The sequence below is a fragment of the Gymnodraco acuticeps genome, unplaced genomic scaffold (genome assembly GCF_902827175.1).
Source record: "Gymnodraco acuticeps unplaced genomic scaffold, fGymAcu1.1, whole genome shotgun sequence".
NCBI lineage: Eukaryota > Metazoa > Chordata > Actinopteri > Perciformes > Bathydraconidae > Gymnodraco > Gymnodraco acuticeps.
The window spans coordinates 580,388-602,522 of NW_022990400.1; the positions used below are offsets into that span (position 1 = coordinate 580,388).

General features: G+C 41.7%; 1 protein-coding gene across 1 annotated transcript; it reads left to right on the forward strand.

Moving 5' to 3' along the window:
• The first annotated feature begins 28 nt into the window (after positions 1–28).
• On the forward strand, positions 29–14,536 carry rab1ba (zRAB1B, member RAS oncogene family a). The gene is made up of 6 exons (XM_034224821.1): positions 29–342; positions 7,566–7,638; positions 7,730–7,825; positions 10,337–10,432; positions 10,908–11,039; positions 11,623–14,536. Exons 1-6 carry the CDS (start codon positions 329–331, stop codon positions 11,815–11,817), a joined length of 606 nt encoding a protein of 201 aa, XP_034080712.1. The 5' UTR covers positions 29–328; the 3' UTR covers positions 11,818–14,536.
• Positions 14,537–22,135: the final 7,599 nt, after the last annotated feature.

A 22,135-nucleotide genomic window follows, 5' to 3' on the forward strand; every position in this document is an offset into this window, starting at 1 on the left:
CCTGCTTTCTGAACCGAGTAGTGACACGTCACCTCACGTCACTACCGCACCTGCGCAGCCATCTTGAGCTCCTAGCAAGCAACGGACACAGAAGGCAGAAAATAGGAGTAAATTACGGCAGCCTGACCCGAAGAAACAAGGATATGTCCGCTAGTATCGAGGGTATATGAAACGATAAAGGTCGAATACAGTGGAACGACCTCGGGACGATAACGGAGACGGTAAAACAGCCATCCAAGTGCCTAGGATACCCGGACCTACAAGTCATCTTTTTCGCCGGAGTAGGAAGGAAGATTCGCCGACAGAAAAACACATCCAGAGAGAAACCATGAATCCCGAATAGTGAGTTTATATTTAACACGCTACATGTTAAGGCAGACTCTGTATTGGAAAGAACTGTTTTAATATGTTGTATAAATAATTAATGCTAATTGTTCTGTCGATACATGTATAGTCAGATATTCGCTAGCTGGCTGTGAACAGGGCGCGGACAGCTCCTTTAATGTGTCGGGCTCCTTAACGTCAGCTGACAGGGCTCGTGCCTCATCGTGTCGGCCGTGTCAAGCGACCTCTTCACGGGACAAATAAACCACCAGTCCGCTGTATAAAACTAGAGGAAAAACAAGATGGAACGCGGTCATAGCTCAACCTAGAAACTAGAACTAACACGGATAGCTTTAGCTTGACAGTAACGTCGTTTCATGTAGTAATGGAATACAGTTTGTTGAGCAGTGGCCTCGGTAGAGCCTGTTGTTGTTTCCATATGGACCCTTAAATCTTCATACGCACAGGTGCATACTGTACCTATTTAAGACGCCGGGTAATCAAATTATTTAAAAATGGCTTCCCCTTTAATTCAAGGCTTACACGCAAACTGATATTTAGCAGTGGTGTTAAGTAAATAAGTACATTTAATCAAGTACTGTACTTAAGTTTGTGATACTTGAACTTTACTTGAGTATTTAAATGTGTTTGTACTCCACTTCAATTCAGAGGTATATATTGTACTTTTACTCCACTACGTTTATGTAGTACCTTTAGTTACTTTGCAGGTAAATGATAAACAATATGATAAATAAGACTTAAATAAGACTTTATTTGCACCTGGATTGAATTAACATTCTCCCCAGCAGTCAATAAGGTAATTGTAATGAGTTCCACCTTTACCAGCTTTCAAAACACATCAATAATGTATTAGAAACATACACTATTGTGAAATGGTCCAATCTGCATAATGACTGTTTTACTTTTGGTTCATTAAGTATAATTTGATGCTAATACTTCTGTACCTTTCCTTGAGTAACATTTTGAATGCAGGACTTTACTTGTAACAAAGTATTCCTACACTTCTACCTTGACTCAAGTAGAAGATCTGAGTACTTCTCCCACCTCTGATATTTAGCAAATATTAATAATCATAACTATTTGGTTGGTGCCAACCTAAAACAGGTTACCAGGTCATAATGTTGAATACTTGCAATGTGTTAGTTTTGGAGTTAAAATGCCCAAACTGGCTTCTATTACTTGCATGCTGGTGCTAACGCCAGGTGATACGACAGGGAGCAGATGTTTGACGGCTGACCTGCAGCCATGAAACGAGAGGACACCCGGTGTCACCGAATCTGTCTGCCGGTGCGGAAACTATCGACTGTCCGGGAGTCCACAGGAGAAGCTTTTCAATCCCTATTGAGCCCTGTCTAACTAGCTTTGCTAACACCTCCACACCCTTAGCAGACATTCTGGATTTCCCTGTGTGTTTTAAACGAACTGTGCAACATTGCCTCTAGTTGGATATTACTCATTATTGGCTACCATTATACTGTCATTTAATTGATTGGGCTGGTTATCTTTCTAATATAAACGACCCTATGTAAAACGTGTATCTACTAAGTTTATTAATGATTAACAGATACTTTTGTAATGATTTAATTAACAGTCATAACCATATAATAATACCATATTGAAGGTTGTCAGGTTGTTTACAAAAATAAAGCATGACACTAAAGTGATTTAGGAAACCCCTCCCCAATAGATCGCTTGCCTTATCTTGACAACAATGAAATGATTACCAAGTTAACAGTGTTTATTATTAATGGCGGACCAGATCTGATGGGTTGTTATTAGTGGTGCACGATAATTATCGGCCCGATAATTATCGGTCCGATATTAGGAATTATGACGTCATCCCGATAAACCCGATAACAGTATTAATAGCCCCGATAATATACAATATATTTTTTGGGTAAAAAAAAAGAAAAAAATACTGCGGTGTGGGTGGATTGGGATGAGGGGTGCTTGTTTTTCACTCGGCTCCTCCCGTTTTGCCAGTACTGTGGTATTAGTGGTTTAGGAAGAGGGGAGTTTTTCACAAATCCAGCGCTCCCTAATTTATGCCTGGCTGTGACGTAAATGGTGTGCGGCCGTGAAGCCAGGACAGTAAACAAACATGTCGCCGGTAGTATGGGACTATTTCAAAGTTTCAGAGTTAGATAGTTCGCTTGCTATTTGTATTAACAAATGCAATGAAGAAGTTCCACGAGGAGAGAAAAAGGCAACGAGCTATAATACTTCCAACCTGATTAGTCACCTGAAACATCGCCATCGCTATGATGGCGTGTTAAAAGCGTACGAAGACGCCTGCGATGCTAAACTAGCGGCGAATCCAAAGCCAGCTACAAAGGCACCGGGGCTTTTACCTATCGACGAGGCTTTTGAAAAAGGCAAGAAGTTTGCCAGAGACGACCCCAGGGTTAGTTTTGTTCATAGTAGTAATGCTCATGTCATTTGCTCACTACTAGTCTTTTTTTTACCACCAGGTGTGCAAAAACTACAGGTACATTTAATATATATATATATATTATATTATTATCGGGTATCGGTCTTGAAAAGCAGGAAGGTATCGGTTTCAAAAAACCAATATCGTGCATCCCTAGTTGTTATAAATAACACGTTTATTAATGATTCATTAATGGTTATAACTGCTGACCCTTTTGCAAAAACATCTTATATTACTCAATATAAACGTTTCTACTTCTATGTATTAGGTTTTAGTTAAATAAAACACAACTTAAAACAAATACTAATATGATATATATATATATATATATATATATATTAGGGATCGACCGATATGGCTTTTTCAAGGCCGATACCGATACCGATTATTAGTAATCAAGGAGACCGATAACCGATATTTGGAACCGATATACATTTGTAATAAAATCAGAAAATCTTGGTGTCAAAATGTAGAATAACACAAACTCCAACACAACTCAACACAACTTCTTTGAAATGCATTTAAGCATATATTATGTTTAATGAACTTTAAACATCTTACAACTGGTTTCCTCTCTGTGCCCTTTTCTTTAGTGCAGGCCATCTGCAATGAGTTAGAGCAGTGGTTCTCAAACTTTTTCTGTCAGGCCCCCCCTTTGGAGAAAAAAAAAAGTTGGGCCCCCCCAACACAAGTCAGGCTCAGTGGCGGCGCCAGAGATTTCTTTTGGGGGTGCTGTGGGGTAGCTTGACGTTTCATAGAGGGTGCTCAAACATTTAGGGTTTCCCATTAATGTACCGGGCGCTACAGTGGAATGTTCTACTGCAACACTCCCCACGCATATACACAGTGTGACAGTTACAATGAAGGCTCGATATTCAGCTCACGGCATATAGGTGTAAGCAGGGGTCAAGTGCTATTTTTGTAGGTGGTGTGTGGACCTCACATAGGGGGGTCCGGGGGCAAGCTCCCCCGGGAAGATTTATTTTTAAATATTGAAGTTAAATGCATCAATCTGGTGCACTTTGAGAGCAAAATGAAGAGATCTATGGATACATCTCTCAACACCCATTTGAAACAGAACTGTAAACAGATTTACTTTTTCTTTATGGATATTTTACAAATCACCCTTTTAAACTTTATTCTTGTTTTACTGTCATATTGTCGTATTTCATAGCTGTTTTTCATTTATTCTCTTATTTTTTTATAACTATAATGATCATATAATGTGCCTCAGAAATAGTTGTTTACATTAATGGTGACCAAAACGTTTGAGACCCACTGAGATAACACTGAGAGTCCTTTAGCTCACTGAGTCTCTCAGTCTGACAGGAGAGGACTCTCCTCCACTTTGTTGTTGAAAAAACTCCTTATATCTGTTAGCGTAGCTCGCTAGCACCAGAAGCTAACATCAACGATCTCCGGTACCGGTGCGCTCTCTCTCGCTCACGCACACAAAATGGCTCGTTCCACACACACACAGAGCCGAGCTTTAATGAAACACAGAGACCCAGACGTAATAGTACTGTACTGTATCATATTATTTTCAATCAATAATTTTTCCAAATATGATTTTTTATTTTTTTATTTTTTAATAACCATTTTTTCTCCTGGTCTCCTGGGCGCGCCCCACACTTTGAGAACCACTGAGTTAGAGAGAGAGACAGGAAGTGGGGCTGCAGGCTGACATGCTTAACTAACAAGAATGCTTAATTTATTATATCTGTCTATCTAGCATAACATCCCAATAAGCTGCTAGCAACTGCAAAACACTAGTGCTAGCTAATGTTTTGCAAACTATTAAAAGTGAGGCTATTACAGTAGACCTAATGTTAGTCTATTAGACTCCCTTCTAATATGTTGCTAAACATTTGCTAGATACATGTTGGCTAGCAAATGAGCTTCACATATCAACCTGAAAAACTGCGAGGCTCCACTGAGAAGGTCCCGCCTCTCTGGCTCCCGCCCGGAACATCTTCAGTAATAGCCTATCAGATAGCGCTGTGGGCGGGACATTGCTCGTGTACACAGAGTGGTGACTGCAGCCAGAGAAACGGCCGCATCAGAGCCAAAGTTTTATCGGCAATTTGATTAAAAAAAGGCCGATACCGATAATCGGTCAAATGCGGAATATCGGCCCCTAATATATATATATATATATATATATGATCAACGAGTGTATCAGCGATGTAGTACTTAACAAGGAGTGAGTTTACCAACCTACCTAATGATACATCTTTGAAACAATGTGTTTTACATAAGAATCTGCTTATTTACTATCAGCTGCCGACTAAAATGTGTCAGTTGAAATTAGTTTGATCAAAACCAAAGTTTATTTTCTGTTCTGGCACTAGTATGAATACAGTTTCAAACGATACACTGCCCTTCTTATGGCAGTGAAGCTATGAATGTTGCCACAATAACTATTGTTAGCTGGCAGCTTCCCTCAGTTTAAGTGTATATAAGGCCATGTACTTAAGATGGTCTTTGGATTTGTTGTTTGCCCTCAACATCAGTCCACATCAACAGAACCCCCAGCCATACAGACATGTGAAATGGGCTGATTGCGACAGTGCTGTTGCATCCAGTGTTTGTGAGATATTGCCAGTTGATCAAGTGTCAAGTGGCTGTGATGCACGACAGGTCTCAGTTTCCTATGACACAAGAATAGCAGGGGCATTGGGAAATTCTCTCCAGCTGTCTTTGCTGTGTGTCAAATTCATGTGATGTTGTTTTCCTCTCAGGGATTGGGAGGATGGAGGGTGGGAGATGTTGTCCCATCCTTTTAAGAGAACCCGCCAGTATCAGCATAACAGTTACAATCCTTCAAGTTACATTAAAAGAAGTATTGTTAAAGCATCAGTGTTGGATGTTAGGAATGGGCACCACAGCCGTAACGTTTTAAGTTCTAATTCTAGGGCCGGATCAAGCTGCTGTAGTGCCCGGGGCACAAGTGTGTGATGGCCTATAGTAAACATTTCATTCATCGCACTGTGTGTGCATTCTGTATGTTTGTGCAGGAGTACGGCCAAGCCCTAGAATACTTTTACCTTTGACTTTATTATTGAACAGCAAACAGTAGTTGGACAACAAAGAAGTCAACAGAGTTGCAAAAAATATTTGGAATAAGCAACATAAAAAGTAGCATTGTCCTAACCCCCTAATCCCACCAGGAGCGTCTGCGCTGCGCTGCGCTGCGGCGTTTTTAGCGATCGCGGCCACTCTAGTCAATGGGTGCTATTCCACCAGACCCGCTGCGCCGCGGCTCGAAGCGTCCCAGAAGCTCCTCGCCGCAAGGAATTTCTAAAATATAGGATGAATCCTATTTTTGACGCGGCGCAGCGCGGCGCAGGCAGGAAGTGGAACGTTCATCCAACAACTGCGAGGCTGCACACACGACGCTCCGCTTCCGCAACGTTTTGAAACGCGCCTGGTGGGTTAGGACGCAGGAGGAGGCCGCAGCGCAGACGCAGCGCAGACGCTCCTGGTGCGATTAGGGGGTAAGGGTTAATATATTGGCTGATCCATCAGCTAAATAAAGCAGAATACATTTAAATCATTTCTTAACTGTACTCTTATGATTTAAATGATAAAAATCAACATTTAAACAAAGCCATACCTTTTGTCTCTTAAAATGATCCGTTGATCGTCAATCATATTCTCTCAATAAAACCGTTGTTAATTTCACCGCGTATCAACCATCGCATGTAAGATTCTAAATGTATTTGTTTTGAGCCATGATTATGTTTTTTAAAGTAAGTAGCTTGTAAACAAATAAGCTGCTGCTTGTATTGGATCAGACTCCTCTGGCAGACGCTAAGTATTATAGGACTTGGATGAGTCAGGCAAAAACCCCACTGTCGACCCTCTGTGTAATAAAAGCACAAACTATTTGCTCGTGTTGCATCTGCTGGATTGGTATTGTGTAACCTTAAAAAATTATTCCAGTGAGTTCCACACTGTAATATATGCAGATAAGAAAATGGGCAAAATAAAGACGATGTGATATCTGATTGGTAGACGCCCTTATTTGTTACAAGCACCTTTTCACCACAGAGCTTCAAGATCTAATAAAGATGCGGGACTTTCATGTCTGAGGGATTGTTTTGATACATAATATCCAACATAGGAAATCATTTGAATTGGCACAAACAAATGAGCACAAGCTATGCTAAGGTCAAAGTATTTATCAACAAATCATGCAAATTCAAGGCCCAAATAACAAAGAATGTATCAACTAAAAGTGTTGTGTGTGTACCCAAAACCGCTTATATATTTGTCCTTTGTGCCATTTATTTTTGTCTAAATACTAATAAAAACCCATCATGAGCCACATTGTTGAAGTGGGTTACATGACCCTATAACATATTACCATAAACACACATTGTAGTTTGTTTGACTCAATCACAGACTGAACTGTACCCCCACAAACGCAGTACCTTTTCTTCTTTCAGTTATTGTTGCTTAAAACGACAGTAACCAAGTCCTTTAGCAAACTACTGAGCCGTCAACAACAAGGGAACATCCTTCAGTCTCTCCAATGGTCCTGGAGCTGAGAGACACCCAGGTGATAGGAGAGGAATTCAGACATGTTGTTGGTATTGGTTTAACATCTGCTTTGTGGACTCTAAGAAAACAAAGGTTTATACTCATGAAAACATTGTTCATCGATCTTCCTTGGTGATGAGAAAGCTGTGTCAGTCAATGTTTAACACAACTAGCATTGAGACGTGGTACATGCACTGAGCTTAAAGATGTGGCCCCTGTTCTGACCTGGAATGTTTTCTTTCAGTGACTATCTGTTCAAGCTCCTCCTCATTGGAGACTCTGGAGTAGGAAAGTCCTGTCTCCTGCTGCGTTTTGCGGTAAGTTTTCACCACCCACATGTTCTTCCATTACTTTTGGTCTCTTCAAATCGTTGTCCTTACACAACCTTTGGTCCAATTCTCTCTGCAGGATGACACCTACACAGAGAGCTACATCAGCACCATCGGCGTGGACTTCAAGATCCGCACCATCGAGTTGGATGGCAAGACCATCAAACTGCAGATTGTGAGCACACGCACGCACGCACGCACGCACGCACGCACGCACGCACGCACGCACGCACACACACACACACACACACACACACACACACACACACACACACACACACCTGAGCTAGGGCTTAGAGCCGACCATTGTTATCAAAACACACAAGAGGCCTTCTGTGTGTGCGTATTTTACACTTGGTCCAAGCTGTAAGAGGATCCTGTTTTATTTAAAGGGACAGGCGACACCACCTGAAAACATCCAGTGTGTTAAGCATACACACAGCAGCTCTGCTAATGCTGTAGATATACACAAACAACTACAAGCGCACTTCACAGTGCTCTTTATTGTAGATTGAAACACACCTCATAGTGAATGAACTGTTCAGGTTCCCGTCCTTTAGCTGATTCTCTCAGTAGAAATGAACAGTAACCTGAAGCTTCACATTACTTCAACTGTTATGAACCTTGGTACGAGATTCTTCTTTGTGTTTACAAAGTTATACATTCCCAATGTAGATCAAAAACAACTAGGAGTCACACACATGATGTCATAGAAGCAGTTTGGTAAGCAAATTAATTAATTCAAGATAAGATTGTTTTGTTGTGTCCTGCAGTGAAACCCTGTTGCTGTAACTTTGACTCCTGGTGTTTAAACTAGGGCTGTCAAACGATTACACACTGTAATCAGATTAATCACAGCTTAAACATTAATTAATCATGATTAATCACCATTCAAACTATGTTCAAAATATGCCATTTATTTATGTATATTGTTGTGGGAATGGAAAGAAGGCGGATATATCCATTTAACATACAGTATCTATGTTTATTAAAACATTTTTCTGCGTGTCAAAATGAAAGACAACCCACACACCTATCAATCATCAAACCGTGGGGTCTTAATTCATTACGTGTTGATTTCTATCAATGGGGGAGTACTTCAGGAAAGTCGACGGGGGGGGGGGCGGCTAGTGGAGTACTTCGTGACCACAGAGTGTGAACGTTGTGATCAGCTGTTTTAGCGCAGTTCTCCAGTGAAGGGGGGGGGGGGGAAGTCTCCCTCCGCAGCCGGTTGGCGTAGTTTTGACACAATTCCGTTGTACAGACCGACGTTAACAGCAGCCCTGTCTGTGCACACGGAGACCGACTCTGTCGTCCGGTGATCTAACCGCCTTCTGGAAAAGCTTCACAAGTACTCGGTACGCAAATGCGCTTTGAGACACAAGTGACGGTACGCATTTCAGATTACACACATAACCTGCGTACCAGTTATGTGCACCCCTGTACTACAGCAAAAGTATTCTCCGTCTGGACTTCCTGCAACAACACCACGCCGTTATCAAAGATGTTCTATTGAGAAGACGATCACTACGTGACAAAAGTTTTCAAAACCGTGGCTACTGAAATCAATCTTACTAACTGCTGTCTGTGCAATTTACTCCGCGCGAGTTGGCAGACTTTATTTAGCTTACTTTAACATCATTTTTCATGGTGGGGCTAAGCCATTTCTTGGTATGGGTGTAGCCTACCCCAGCCATACCCTGGCGCTGCCACTGGTGGCACGTATGGGGCGGGCCATTCTGCACAATGCGTTAAATATTTTAACGCAATTAATTCAAAAAAGTAATTACCGCCGTTAACGCGATAATTTTGACGCCATTAGTTTATATCAACACTTTTATTCCATTTCCTGTATTTTTTTATGAAGATTATATTTCAACGTATGTTTTATTCTATTTTGATCTCATTCCAAAATGGAGCCACGGCCACAAACCCTATTCCCCCGGGATAAAGCAAGTATTCTGTTGGTGGTGATTGTGATTACAATGGCTGAGGAGGACACAACAGGGTTACTAAAGGCAACAACAGAACAGTGACAACGTGCTTCAGAGAACAGCGCATAGAAAGGTTTCACAAAACTACGTTTAGATAACCAGGTTCCTTCTGTCAGGTGACGTGAGTTCAGAGCAGAGCTAGAGGAATGCTCACATCATCCACTTCAGGGAAAACTCCAAAAGATTCCACTGTGTTCTTCACAGACCCAGGAGCAGGGCTTCCTCTCAGCAACGGCTTCAAAGCATTGCTTTTCCTTTTTCCACAAATACTGTTACAATAAACTCATAGTGCTACAGCCACTAAACAGAGGCTGCTAAGATGAAGTGTGGGGGGGGGTGAGCTGTACTCTAGTAGCCTGTCAGTTAATATGGTAAACTTTGAATAATGTGCATTTACACATCACTAATTGCATCATTACAACATCACACCACTCTGCTGCTCAGTGCTATTTGTGTATTTCCAAGCGCTGCTATTTTGCTATCCAGAAATAAGCTCAATAGCATTGATGTTGCTACACTCCATTTGTTTATGGTACATCCTACTCCTCAATGCTCCATTTCTTCTTACTGCTCCGTGAAGTCAAAACAACACATGAGATCTTGGATTGTCTCAAGGTGGTTATAAGTTAAGGTATTAATCCATTTGTTCACATTGTTTACTAATGTTCTTTCTCTGCCTGTGTCTCTGTCAGTGGGACACTGCCGGTCAGGAGAGGTTTCGTACCATCACCTCCAGTTACTACCGCGGAGCTCACGGCATCATTGTTGTATATGATGTGACGGATCAGGTGGGTAATCGCTCCTATACTTTAGGATGTTCTAGTTTGTCTTGGTACTTTGATAAATATACATTCTGTGTAGCAAATGTTGTTCATTACCTGTTCCAGTTGAAACTTGAACTGGTCTGATGTGAGTTACATGGACAGACAATCCCAGTTGTGTCTTGTCCTAGCATGACATATATAGCTATGTATTTGTATTATATGACTGTATGAATACATCATTGTGACAAATATAAAAAGATCACACTATAATTCATTGCTAAACACAGCCTAAAAAACAGTTGCATCACTTTCATGACCCAATCTCCACAAGTAGAGAACCCCTATTACTAGAGCTACACAACAAGTTGGTACTGCAGGGCTCTGGTGTGTGATTTCATTAGATTGTTCAGGTGTTAATGATGTACTACAATGACCTTTAGCTGTATGCATGTCGAGTGCTGCAGTTAGCTCTAAAGCTCACATCCTTGTCTCTGTGCAGGAGTCCTATAACAACGTCAAGCAGTGGCTGCAGGAAATCGACCGCTACGCCAGTGAAAATGTCAACAAGCTTCTGGTGGGCAACAAGTGTGACCTGACCACTAAGAAAGTAGTGGACTACACAACAGCCAAGGTGAGGCAGTCACAACATGATTCTTCTTCTCATCTGTGAGGGCGGGGTGCACATGGCATACTATTCTTTTGCCTCATTCATGATAACGCCTGTACTCTAATGGAGATGCAGCCCCTACTACACCATTACGACAGGCATACCTATCACTGCTGAAAACACGGATACATAGCTTTTATTAAACAACCCATTGTCCTTTGGCATGTTTTTGATAGCTGTTAGAAACTCACACTTACTGCAGATGTTTCAAATCAATAGCCTTTAAGGAAACGTAAGGATTATTTCTTTGAATGTGAACACGCCTTTGCAGCCATCATTATGCTACCTAACCCCAATCTACCGTGACAACTGGTGTGTGGGAGAGAAACTCTCAGGGAGTTCAGCCTCTGCAGACCATTGACATGCACTGAAAGCTATAGCACACACTACAGGAGAGGGAGCACCCCAAGGAGCATCATTGATTTATGATTACTCATTATTGATTGATCTGTTTTTCTGTTTGACTTGAATACAGCACCCGTTACTCCATGTCTGTGTGTGATGAGTTCACTGTCCCACTATAAGTGTTCTCCATGTTCTCCATCAGGAGTTTGCCGACTCCCTGGCCATCCCCTTCCTGGAGACCAGCGCCAAGAACGCCACCAACGTAGAGCAGGCCTTCATGACCATGGCAGCAGAGATCAAGAAGCGCATGGGCCCCGGGGCCACAGCCGGCGGAGACAAGCCCAACCTCAAGATCGATAGCACTCCTGTCAGGCAGTCCGGAGGGGGCTGCTGTTAAAGACCCCTCGCTCCACACCCGCCCACCCACCCTGACCATCACCTCCACCATTCCCACTGAAATCTCCCTCTCTTCTCCATCTGTGTTCCCTCACCCCCCCCACTCCTCCATCACACCCCCCTCTATCCGCCCTTCTGGAGATCCGGGGGCGGTTGATCAGAGGAGTAAACTGTAAGATTGTTAAGATTAGGAAACATTTGGGCCCCTACACCCGTCAAACAACGGAGAGAGGAAAGGGAGGGACCCTGAGGCCACTTTTACTTTCTGCCAAGAGGACAGAGAGGAAACAGAAACACGGGGAAGATTGCTATTGATTTAGGATGGAAGTGAGGCAGGTTAGGTTTAGATACAAGTGAGCTTATTGCCACACACACACACACACACACACACACACACACACACACACACACACACACACACACACACACACACACACACACACACACACACACACACACACACACACACACACACACACACACACACACTGTAGATGCTCTTTTCCTGAACAGTGACTCGTGGTTTGAAATGTATTGATGGAGATCCAGGGGAAAGCCTCTCCCTCCATCTGTCCTCTCCCTGAAGCCACTGTGTTTCTTAAGGTGTGTTCAGACAGGAAGCAATGACACTCTTGTGGTTTATCATTCACATGCTCTCCACAACTTGCTGTTCTAATGCTTGACTCGCCCTTTTTATGCGCTGTCAGTTGAAAGGAAACATTTGCCTCTGCCAACTACGAGCTAAGACAGTACTTGGCAAACAGCCAATCATATTGCAGCGGGTCAACAGGCCCAACCACCTACACTTGGCATCAGATGTGTGCTATCCCCTTTGATTGCCAAAGGCTTTGGACAAGCATTATGTAGTTTCCCCACAAACTATTATATCCAACTGCTGTTCTTAAACTGTGGATTGTTGTTTTCAATTCTGCATCAACCGAGGATTTATATTACTATTCATTTCTCTGTAACTCCACTACAACCACACTACCAGCTGGTAGGGCAGCAGGGGACACACGTCTGATCCCAGACCCCCTGGGTGAACCTGCATCTGTTTATGCCTTTCCATAGAGTTTGTATGCAATCTCGCTAGCATTAAGAATTGACCTCGGTTTCTGTCTGAACACACTTTGAGGGAACTGGCAGTAGTCATGTGAAGAATGAAAACTCCTCACATGCAGCTAATGCTGAATAAGGCCATGGTCACACTTTTGCTAAATGAATATTCAACTCACCTTGACTTCCATTCGACACGAGTGATGACGAATCTTTGCTTGGCATAGAGTTCAACTTTGGTCAAATCCGTCAGGGGTCTTCATTAGCTCATGTGTGACCTTGCCCTAAACTGATCATCATTGTTGGGTTGAAGTTCCAAACATTGTTGGATGCAGTCCCACATGTGCACCACGGAAAAGAGGCTTTTGGAACCCGACAATGAAGCATTCTGAAGGGGCAGAGCAAAATAAAAGTCACCTTCTAGCGCAACAAGCTAGGTAGCATAGGGGCTACTTGTGGGGCTAATTTGCAAGCCAACCAGTTGCATTTAGCAAGCCAGCTAGCTTGGTCGCTAACAGCCAGTTAACACGGTTTACTCAAGAGGCCACTCTGTACCATAGTGTGTATGGTACCGCACGGCTAATACCATAGCCTGCTTCATTTTGGATCTATGTTCTCTTAAGTCAGAACGTGATTGGTCAGCTGCATTTCCTCTGAAATGAATTGTTTTGCTACTTTGGCTCGGCTACATACAGGAGAGAGATCTAGATGCAAAGAGGGATCGTACTTGGTTCTGAAGGAAGCATTCACTGCTCAACACTTGGGGAAGAAGAGGAGTACTGGCAGGTGACTTAATTCCACATATAGACGTCAGAGCTGGGGTGGAGGCGCGGTTGTGAGAACAGCAGGATATGGGGTTCATTTGACTTTTAGTTTTCATCTCATACATTAAAAGCAAGCAACGTGACAACATGCTGTAACATTTGACACGGGGGCTTCCTGGATACACTAAATATTACAGAGCAGATGCATAGAGGGGGCGAAGATTTAACTGAAATGAAAGCGATTGGCAACATTCTGCATTGATCTTACAATTTATTGTTGTTGTGGTTTTATTGTTTTTTTTTTATTTACTCATCGACACTTCTGAAGGAGACGTGTATCATTTGCTTAAATTCTCATGCTCAGCGGGTGACGGGTAGCTTTTAGGATTTCATTTCTTGCTTGTTTGCAGGTGGAGGTGTGTTGTGGGTGTGCCTGTTTGCTGGGGGGGGGGCTGCTGTTCCTTCCCTGAGAACGACCTGTTGTAATCGTGTCACATTCGGACAAACGGTTAGCCATTTCTTATTTGTCCCTGTGCATTTTGGGTTTCTGATCAGATGCTTTAGTTTGCCAGTTGTGATTATTTTGTTCACATTTGAGTCCCTTACAATCATTACTCGCTATACTTTTAATAAACAAGGCTATATGTTCAAGAACAGGACAAAGGAGGCACTTTATTTGAAGTATACTGAAGCTTTCATGTTCAACAAAGCAAAAGACCTTTCTACATGTTTAAAGAAATGTTAATAATCATGGACACGGACACAGGAAGAATTCCCATATCATTTAAAACTCCTAAAGGCATCTTAAAGAAGCAGTGTTTCAGAGTAAACTTGTACTTCAGCGTGACATTTCATTCTATTGGGCATATGTACATGAGAGGAACATATTCAATCCGTCTTGCAAGACATATATGTGAACAGATTTGATGTTCTGTTAGGACCTTGCTAGCCGGTTGTCATTAAATGCCCCCTGTTGGCATAGTAACGTTGAAATGGCAAAGGTAGGAGAGTGTTTACATGCCTGGAGCGCTTCTCGTAACTGTTAGGTCTATTTCCAGGGAAACTAGGAGGAGTGTGAGGAAAAGAGCTTCTGTAGAGGGGCCTCCACTCTGACGTAGAACTCTGAGACCTCAGCAATCTGAGCCCTAACCCTTCACCCCCCCTCACAAAGAACTGGAAACAAGCATTAGGGCCTTCTAAGAACTCACTTTGTTTTGACTTCACTCGGTTATCTGTGGCTCCTACACAGCAGGGAGATCCATGCTGAACTAAAGGAATTTAGTCTGCTTCATCCCTTGTGTTGTGTTCGGGGGTGTCTGGAGATTCCGGGACTGACTGGTCTTGGTTTGCAGACCGGATATGAACTCCAAATTCAAAGGCAAACCCTTTACTGCAATTTGATACATCTGAATGAAGGAAAAAAAGTGTGTGTGTGTGTGTGTGCTGTGTGTGTGTGTGTGTGTGTGTGTGTGTGTGTGTGTGTGTGTGTGTGTGTGTGTGTGTGTGTGTGTGTGTGTGTGTGTGTGTGTGTGTGTGTGTGTGTGTGTGTGTGTGTGTGTGTGTGTGTGTGTGTTGGTGTGTGTGTGTGTGTGTGTGTGTGTGTGGTGTGTGTGTGTGTGTGTGTGTGTGTGTGTGGTGTGTGTGTGTGTGTGTGTGTGTGTGTGTGTGTGTGTGTGTGTGTGATGTGTGTGTGTGTGTGTGGTGTGTGTGTGTGTGTGTGTGTGTGTGTGTGTGTGTGTGTGTGTGGTGTGTGTGTGTGTGTGTGTGTGTGTGTGTGTGTGTGTGTGTGTGTGTGTGTGTGTCCTTTATGTTTTTCCAGCCCTGTGAAGAGAAAGTGGAATACAGTAGTTTGCTTTGCAGGACTTTAATCTCACATTAAGAGGAAGGGAAGGAAACAGCCGTGGGTGTCAGGGTTGTGTGGGTGTCAGGGTTGCGTGTGTGTGGGTGTCAAGGTTGCATGTAACATTCCTGAAGCTTTATTGACACATGTTGACATCCTGGTATCACACTTGAGTAGATGCAGAACAAGCAATCGTTTGAAACCTAACACTTGAGACACACACACACACACACACACACACCCTGGATGTTGTCCTTTTTTAAATCTTTCTTTCAACAAGTCTTGTTATTCTACTGATTTTAATGTATTCATTGAATACTGTGTTGTCTAGTCGATGGAAGAATGAGAAGGGGAATCTGATTATGAATGTGATTCTGATGAAAAGACACTTTTCTTTCTTAGGCTTCTCTTGATTTAGGGTGAAAGGGGGTATTTTTGTCCATGTCATTTGCACACTTGTCCATGGCTGTTCAATGGCTTATTAAAGGCACTCACTAGGTGTTGTTGTTAATAAAAAGCACCGGGCAGGAGCTGCCTGTCACTCACCTTCTGTCTTTTTCTGTTCGGCTTGTTCACTTTGGTGCTGTCTCCCTGCTGAGTTTGGTCATGTTTTTTTTTCTGTACATATTATAAATATATATATAATAAAATGATGAAAAAGATCAACGTCAAAAAGAGAGCTGGTCTGGTATTGTTACTAAACAGCATCCACATAACGGCTTCCTGAACACTGACGGACTGAACAGACATTATTATTGTACAGTTGATACCATACTGTATGTGTCACTGTTGATAACTCTAATTCAGGCTGATGTAACCCAATGTAATCCTTAATCTATGACTAATCAGGATGTGTTTGTTTTTTCACCAAAAATGGTCCTTTTCTTTGACCAATCCCCGTTAAAATGTGCAGCCCTTAACAAAATAGTTAAATGTAATTGTATGATTATGATAATGCCTACTGTCCGTTTGCCGCTCATAGGGTCCTTTAGTGAACCCGGAAATGTTGAGTACCCCAAAGTGCTATGTTAGAAATGTATAGCAGGGTCCCCAGCACAGAAACTGACGTTGCTAACCTGCATATGTTGGGCAATTTGCACAGTTAGCATAAGGTGCATTCAGGTACATCCCTATGCTGGTTACTAGACCAATTTTTTTGGAATAGTGGATTAAACAAGGGCATCACACTGGGGGGGGGGGGGACTTTTGGAGCACGTCTTAACTACTGAACAACCCTGAGGACTGGGAGGCTGACTGATCTGCATCAGAGGGATGCTGAGGAGAGGACCCCCCCCCCCCCCTTACCCCACCCCCTTACCCCACCCCTCGTCAGCTGTTTTCGGCACATTGGTGGCACAGCGGTAAGTCAACGACACTTGCCTCCCGACAGCAGAGGTTGCATCACCCAGGAGAGATGCATGTTTAGTCCAATGCAACACTCAGAGAAAGGCTCCAGTAGGTATTACCAGTAACCTTTACGCAGTGGTGTAAGAAGTACTACAGTGTTAAAATGTGCTATTTAAAAAAACACTGGATTCTACATTTCCCAAAATGAAACTAAATAAGGTGTTTGTATCAGACAGTGCTGGTGTACACTCAAGTCTAAATCACAAGCCTATATCTCCAATGATGACATCACTATGACAACATCAAGATTATATTCTCCGTCTTGATTTAACTGAGATTTAAACTAAAGGAAATTGAATTGTAATCCTTCATGCTGAATATTTGCTTGCAGATGATTTCCAGTCAGTCACAGCTGGTATTATCCTGACAGGCTGAACTGCAGCTGACTCACCTCTCTCCTGTTTGGGTGAGGGACATTTCTGAGGTAGTACTTCACTTCAGTATTCTCAGTTAATGCTACTTTATACTTCAGAAGCCAATATTGCATTTTTTACTCGACTACATTTATTTGACAAAATTAGTTATCAGTTACTTTTTCAGATTCAGATTATAAACAAAAGCCAATTTGAATACACTAAAACTAAAACAGTTTTTTAGATATAGATTAATACAGAATATAAATGAATTATTAAATACACTTTGATATATTTGTAAAGGTTAAGACATCCGGTAGCAGTATATGAAGTATTTAAATGAGCTCTGATAAAAACACATCAATAATCATAAATATAATCCAGCAACTCATTATGATTCTGAAATGGGCCATTACGATACTTTTGTACTTTTACTTGAATTCGATTTTGAATGCAAGTACTTTTACAATTTAGAAATCCTATACCTTTACTTTAATAATGTTCTTTAAAAAAATCTTCTTTAATTCCTGAAAATGGGATCGGTAAATCCTATATGTTTTTTTTATTAAATATTATTGACATCTCCAAGAGGTAGCACGGAAAAAAGCAGACAGCAGGGGACGCCTCACTTTAATGTAGCAACTTGAATATTATCCCCCTACATTTCAATATGTTTTGTGAGTGAGTGAAATGTTTGACCTGATGGGGGGGCTAGAGGAAAGACCAGGAGGGTCACCATCAAGGTCCCTTTATTAAATACACTCTTCAGAGTTCAGTCTGGCACTATATGCTGAGAGCTGAATTCATGTATTTGACACATTCAACAGTGATTTTCTTTCATCATAAGGGAGGTTTTACACGGGGTCGAGAGAGCTATGCAAATGTGATCCGTTACAATTCAAAGTTAGTTTTAAAAAAATGTAATCAGTTACGTAATCTAAGTATAAAAGTAATGTACCCTGATTACTATATGCTACTTTTGGATGACCTCAAAATCAAATGCAATGCGAATATATATATATATATATATATATATATATATATATATACGAGGAAAAAGAAGAAGAAACTTAAGTGTATTATGTAAAGCAACAAAACAATATGATCTTAGAAAAGAAGACAACAGGATATTTTGTATCCAAAATGTGTCATCTTAAATCAGGTATCCACCTACTGCATTTAAATATAAATAAATATATATATTAAATTAAGAAAAGCATACCGATAATTTATTTATATTTATTTAGAAATGTATTTTAATGTTCTAATCCTGCAGTAATCCCCATTTTGGAAAAATGTCACAGTAATCTGTCATTTTTTTAAATGTAACTGTAAGGGAATACATCTACCTTTTCTTTGTATCCTGATTATGTAATCCATTATCAATTGCAAGTAATCTGTTACTCCCTAAACCTGGTGTTACACATAGAGCACACACACACACACACACACACACACAGACACAGACACACACAGACACAGTAAAGTCTCCTGAAGGCACCACAGGAAACACACTGAAAAACTGAAACGTTGACTTGAATTTAATGTATTATGTCAACAAATGACACATAACTGTATTAGGTTAGTTGAAAGCAACACTATTAAGTTTAAATACAAAATATTAGGTTTAATTTAAGATTATTGCTTCCAACTAACCTGACCTAACGAACCTGTTGACATAACACAATTAATTAAAGTAAACGTTTCCGTTTTTTCAGCGCAGGTCCCTCCCCAGCATCCATTACCTGGACCACCGTACTGTAGATCTCTGCTGATGCCTGTCATCCACATGGCGGGCGCCCTTGATTTGTACCCCTGCCCCTCCCTGTGGGCCTTTAAATAACCACACACACCGAGCGGATCATCTGCAGGCGCTCCGCTGTTGAACATCACTGTCACACGGACATGTTGGAAGGGCGATTAAAGAGTAAGACACACCTGCCACTGAATATGGTCCGATGTTGTTCAGAATCTGGCTCTTGCTCTGATCTGAAAACCCTGCGGCAGCTCTGGGTGGGATTTGAGTGACACCTTTTTCAGCAGATTTTACATAAAATACAAGTAATCTGCTCATAAACACTCGTACTAAAATACCGTTAAATTGAGGATAATGTCATGGTGCAGCTTGTGGAACAGCTCTTGAATTGGGACAGATGATAGGGTTTGTCACTGTTTATTCAATACTTCTGTACAGTAGGTGCTGAAAGGTTATATGCAAGTGCAACCCTCCTGATGCCCTGTTGTGTTCTCTCTATCTCTTTCTCCCTCCTTTCCCTGGTGGGGGAGGCAGGGGGAGCTTGGTGACCTTGAGTTATTTTTAGCACAATGGGGGCACTGCAAACTGGGAGCAAGTCTCAGAGACACTGTGGAGTCTACATGCTGGATGCTACTGTGGATTGAGGTAATCTCATAGCGAGCACTGTAGCATCTGTCCAGTCAGTTACATGCTAACATGCAGTTAATGGGAACATGTAGCATTGCTAGCTGAATGTTGCGCCTTTATTAGGATTAGTTACATTTTTAACAATTTGGTTCTAATTTTCGGAAAATCTTTCAGTAGTTATAAAAACATCGTGCTTGCCAAGACGTTAGAACACAGCTACATTGTTACAAACAAGTTGTAGACCTCTAGTCCCAGTATTAAGCTGTATTTGTAAGGGTCCCCGTAGCCTATATATGTATGCACACACACACACACAGTCCTACCATACTGTTCCACTGACCAGCAGGTGGTAGCACGCCAAGATAAACTGCTAGCTGCAACAAATAAACTGAAGAAGAAGTCATGGGTGTGAACAAGGCAAGATTGTGTTGTAAAAAAACATGTTCTTTATGTTTGAGTTAAGAAAACACAACATGTGATATATTAAAAACTGATTGTAATAAACCTTTAAACTGTGGTGAAACTGTTTTGATAATAAAATGTTTTTACCTATGTTTAAGCTAACCTCAGAGTTGGGTTTCTACGTTTCAATGTCAGTTCATCGGTCCCTTTCTTTTAGTGATGCCTTCATGCTTCCATGTATCATAAATTCACTTGGTGAGTACAATGTTATGGTTTGAGATTTTTCAGGTACTTCCAGGGCCGGCCCTAGACATTTTGGTGCCCTGGGCGAGATTGTGATTTGGTGCCCCCCCCCCCCCCCCCCTCCAAGCAATACACAATAGAATTTATAAAGATTAAATGAAAAATACACTACAAAAACTGAAACGTATTGACATGTTGGTTATATACATAAAGAATGTTGCAAATATATTAATTATTGTATGAACATGTTGTAATTGGGGGGTGGACATCACATCCTCTAGGGGGGTCCGGGGTATGCCCCCCCGGAAATATTTGTTTTAACATTTTGAAGTAAAATGCTTCAATCTGGTGCACTTTGAGTAGAATTACTAGAGACTAGATCTAGGGGGTACAACTCTAAACACCCATATGAAAAAGATCGGTTTACATTTTAATAATCAAATAAGTATGAGAACATAACCAATAACCTACCATAGCCAATAACAAATAAATGTAACTTATTTTATTTGTGTTGTTCATTCATATCTTATTTTACCTGTTAACATTTATTTATTCATGCATATTTTTTAATATCTCCATATTATCTCCCATATTATTATATATCTCGATATGTTTTGTTTACTGTCCTATAGTATACATTGGAATGATTTCAAACCTGTTGTTATTTATTCTAATAATTATAAAGGAGTGCCTTGGAAATATTTGTTTACATCAATAGTGACAAAACCGTTTGAGATCCACTGAGATAACTTTGACTAAAGGGAACTATCTAAACACTCAAGACCTCACTGAGCTGTAGTTATCAGCCTCAATCCAACAACAATCCGCGGTACCGATGCTCTCTCTCTCTCTCTCCTCTCTCTCTCTCTCTCTCTCTCTCTCTCTCTCTCTCTCTCTCTCTCTCTCTCTCTCTCTCTCTCTCTCTCTCTTGCTCTCTCTTGCTCCGAGGCTTGCTCGCACTTTGGCTGTGAGCTGCGGGTGCCTGATAAGTCAACATCCCCCACTTTCATCACTTACAGCGCCCATCGTACAGGGCAAATGCAAAATGTGGCCGGCCCGGGGTGCAAAGGGTGTTGACTTTATTCAATTGTAAACGTATCACATCAGACAATTAGGCAGAATACAAATTTAATTTTTTTTAATTTTAAAATGTATTTTCTTATTTTTTTCTCCCAATGCAGCGCCCCTCCAGATCTGGCGCCCTAGGCGACCGCCTAGTTCGCCAGTGCCAATGGCCGGCCCTGGGTACTTCCATGGGCTTTTGGCACTTCAAATTCTTAGCACAGGGCTAAAGCTGCTCTGGAACAGGGCCAGCATCGGCTCACTGATGGTGCGTTCCAGTTGTACTGGGAAGTGGGAGTATCCAAGTTCAAAGCTGGACATTTGTAACTGGAACGCCCCCTGAAGTCAGACTTCCTACTTGGAAACTCGGCGATAACTCGCCACATCATTCAAAATATGAACAGTAAGAGAACCCTTTAAAAATATAAGACGTTTAACTCTTCTGTATTATTTGTGTCCCATTAAATCAACTGTACATAAGGTATTGCTCATCTTCCATCTGTGGATATGTTGCTACGATGTTTGTATTCACAAAATACAAAATAAAGCGTAGTTATCAACCGGTATTGCTTACAGTGGCCTTCTTTTTACGACTTGTGCCACTGGAATGCAGTCAATTCGATGTGACGTCACTCCCAGGTCTCACCTCCGACTTCCAATGTAAAAGGAACGCATCATTAGCCCAGGGCTAAAGTTGGTGCTAATCCTGCTCTGGAACACGGCCAGCTAGCCCTAGGCTCACTTAGCCCCACACTAAGTGCAGTGTGAAAAGCCTGAAAAAAGAGGACAAAGGATCACTAAACGTGTGC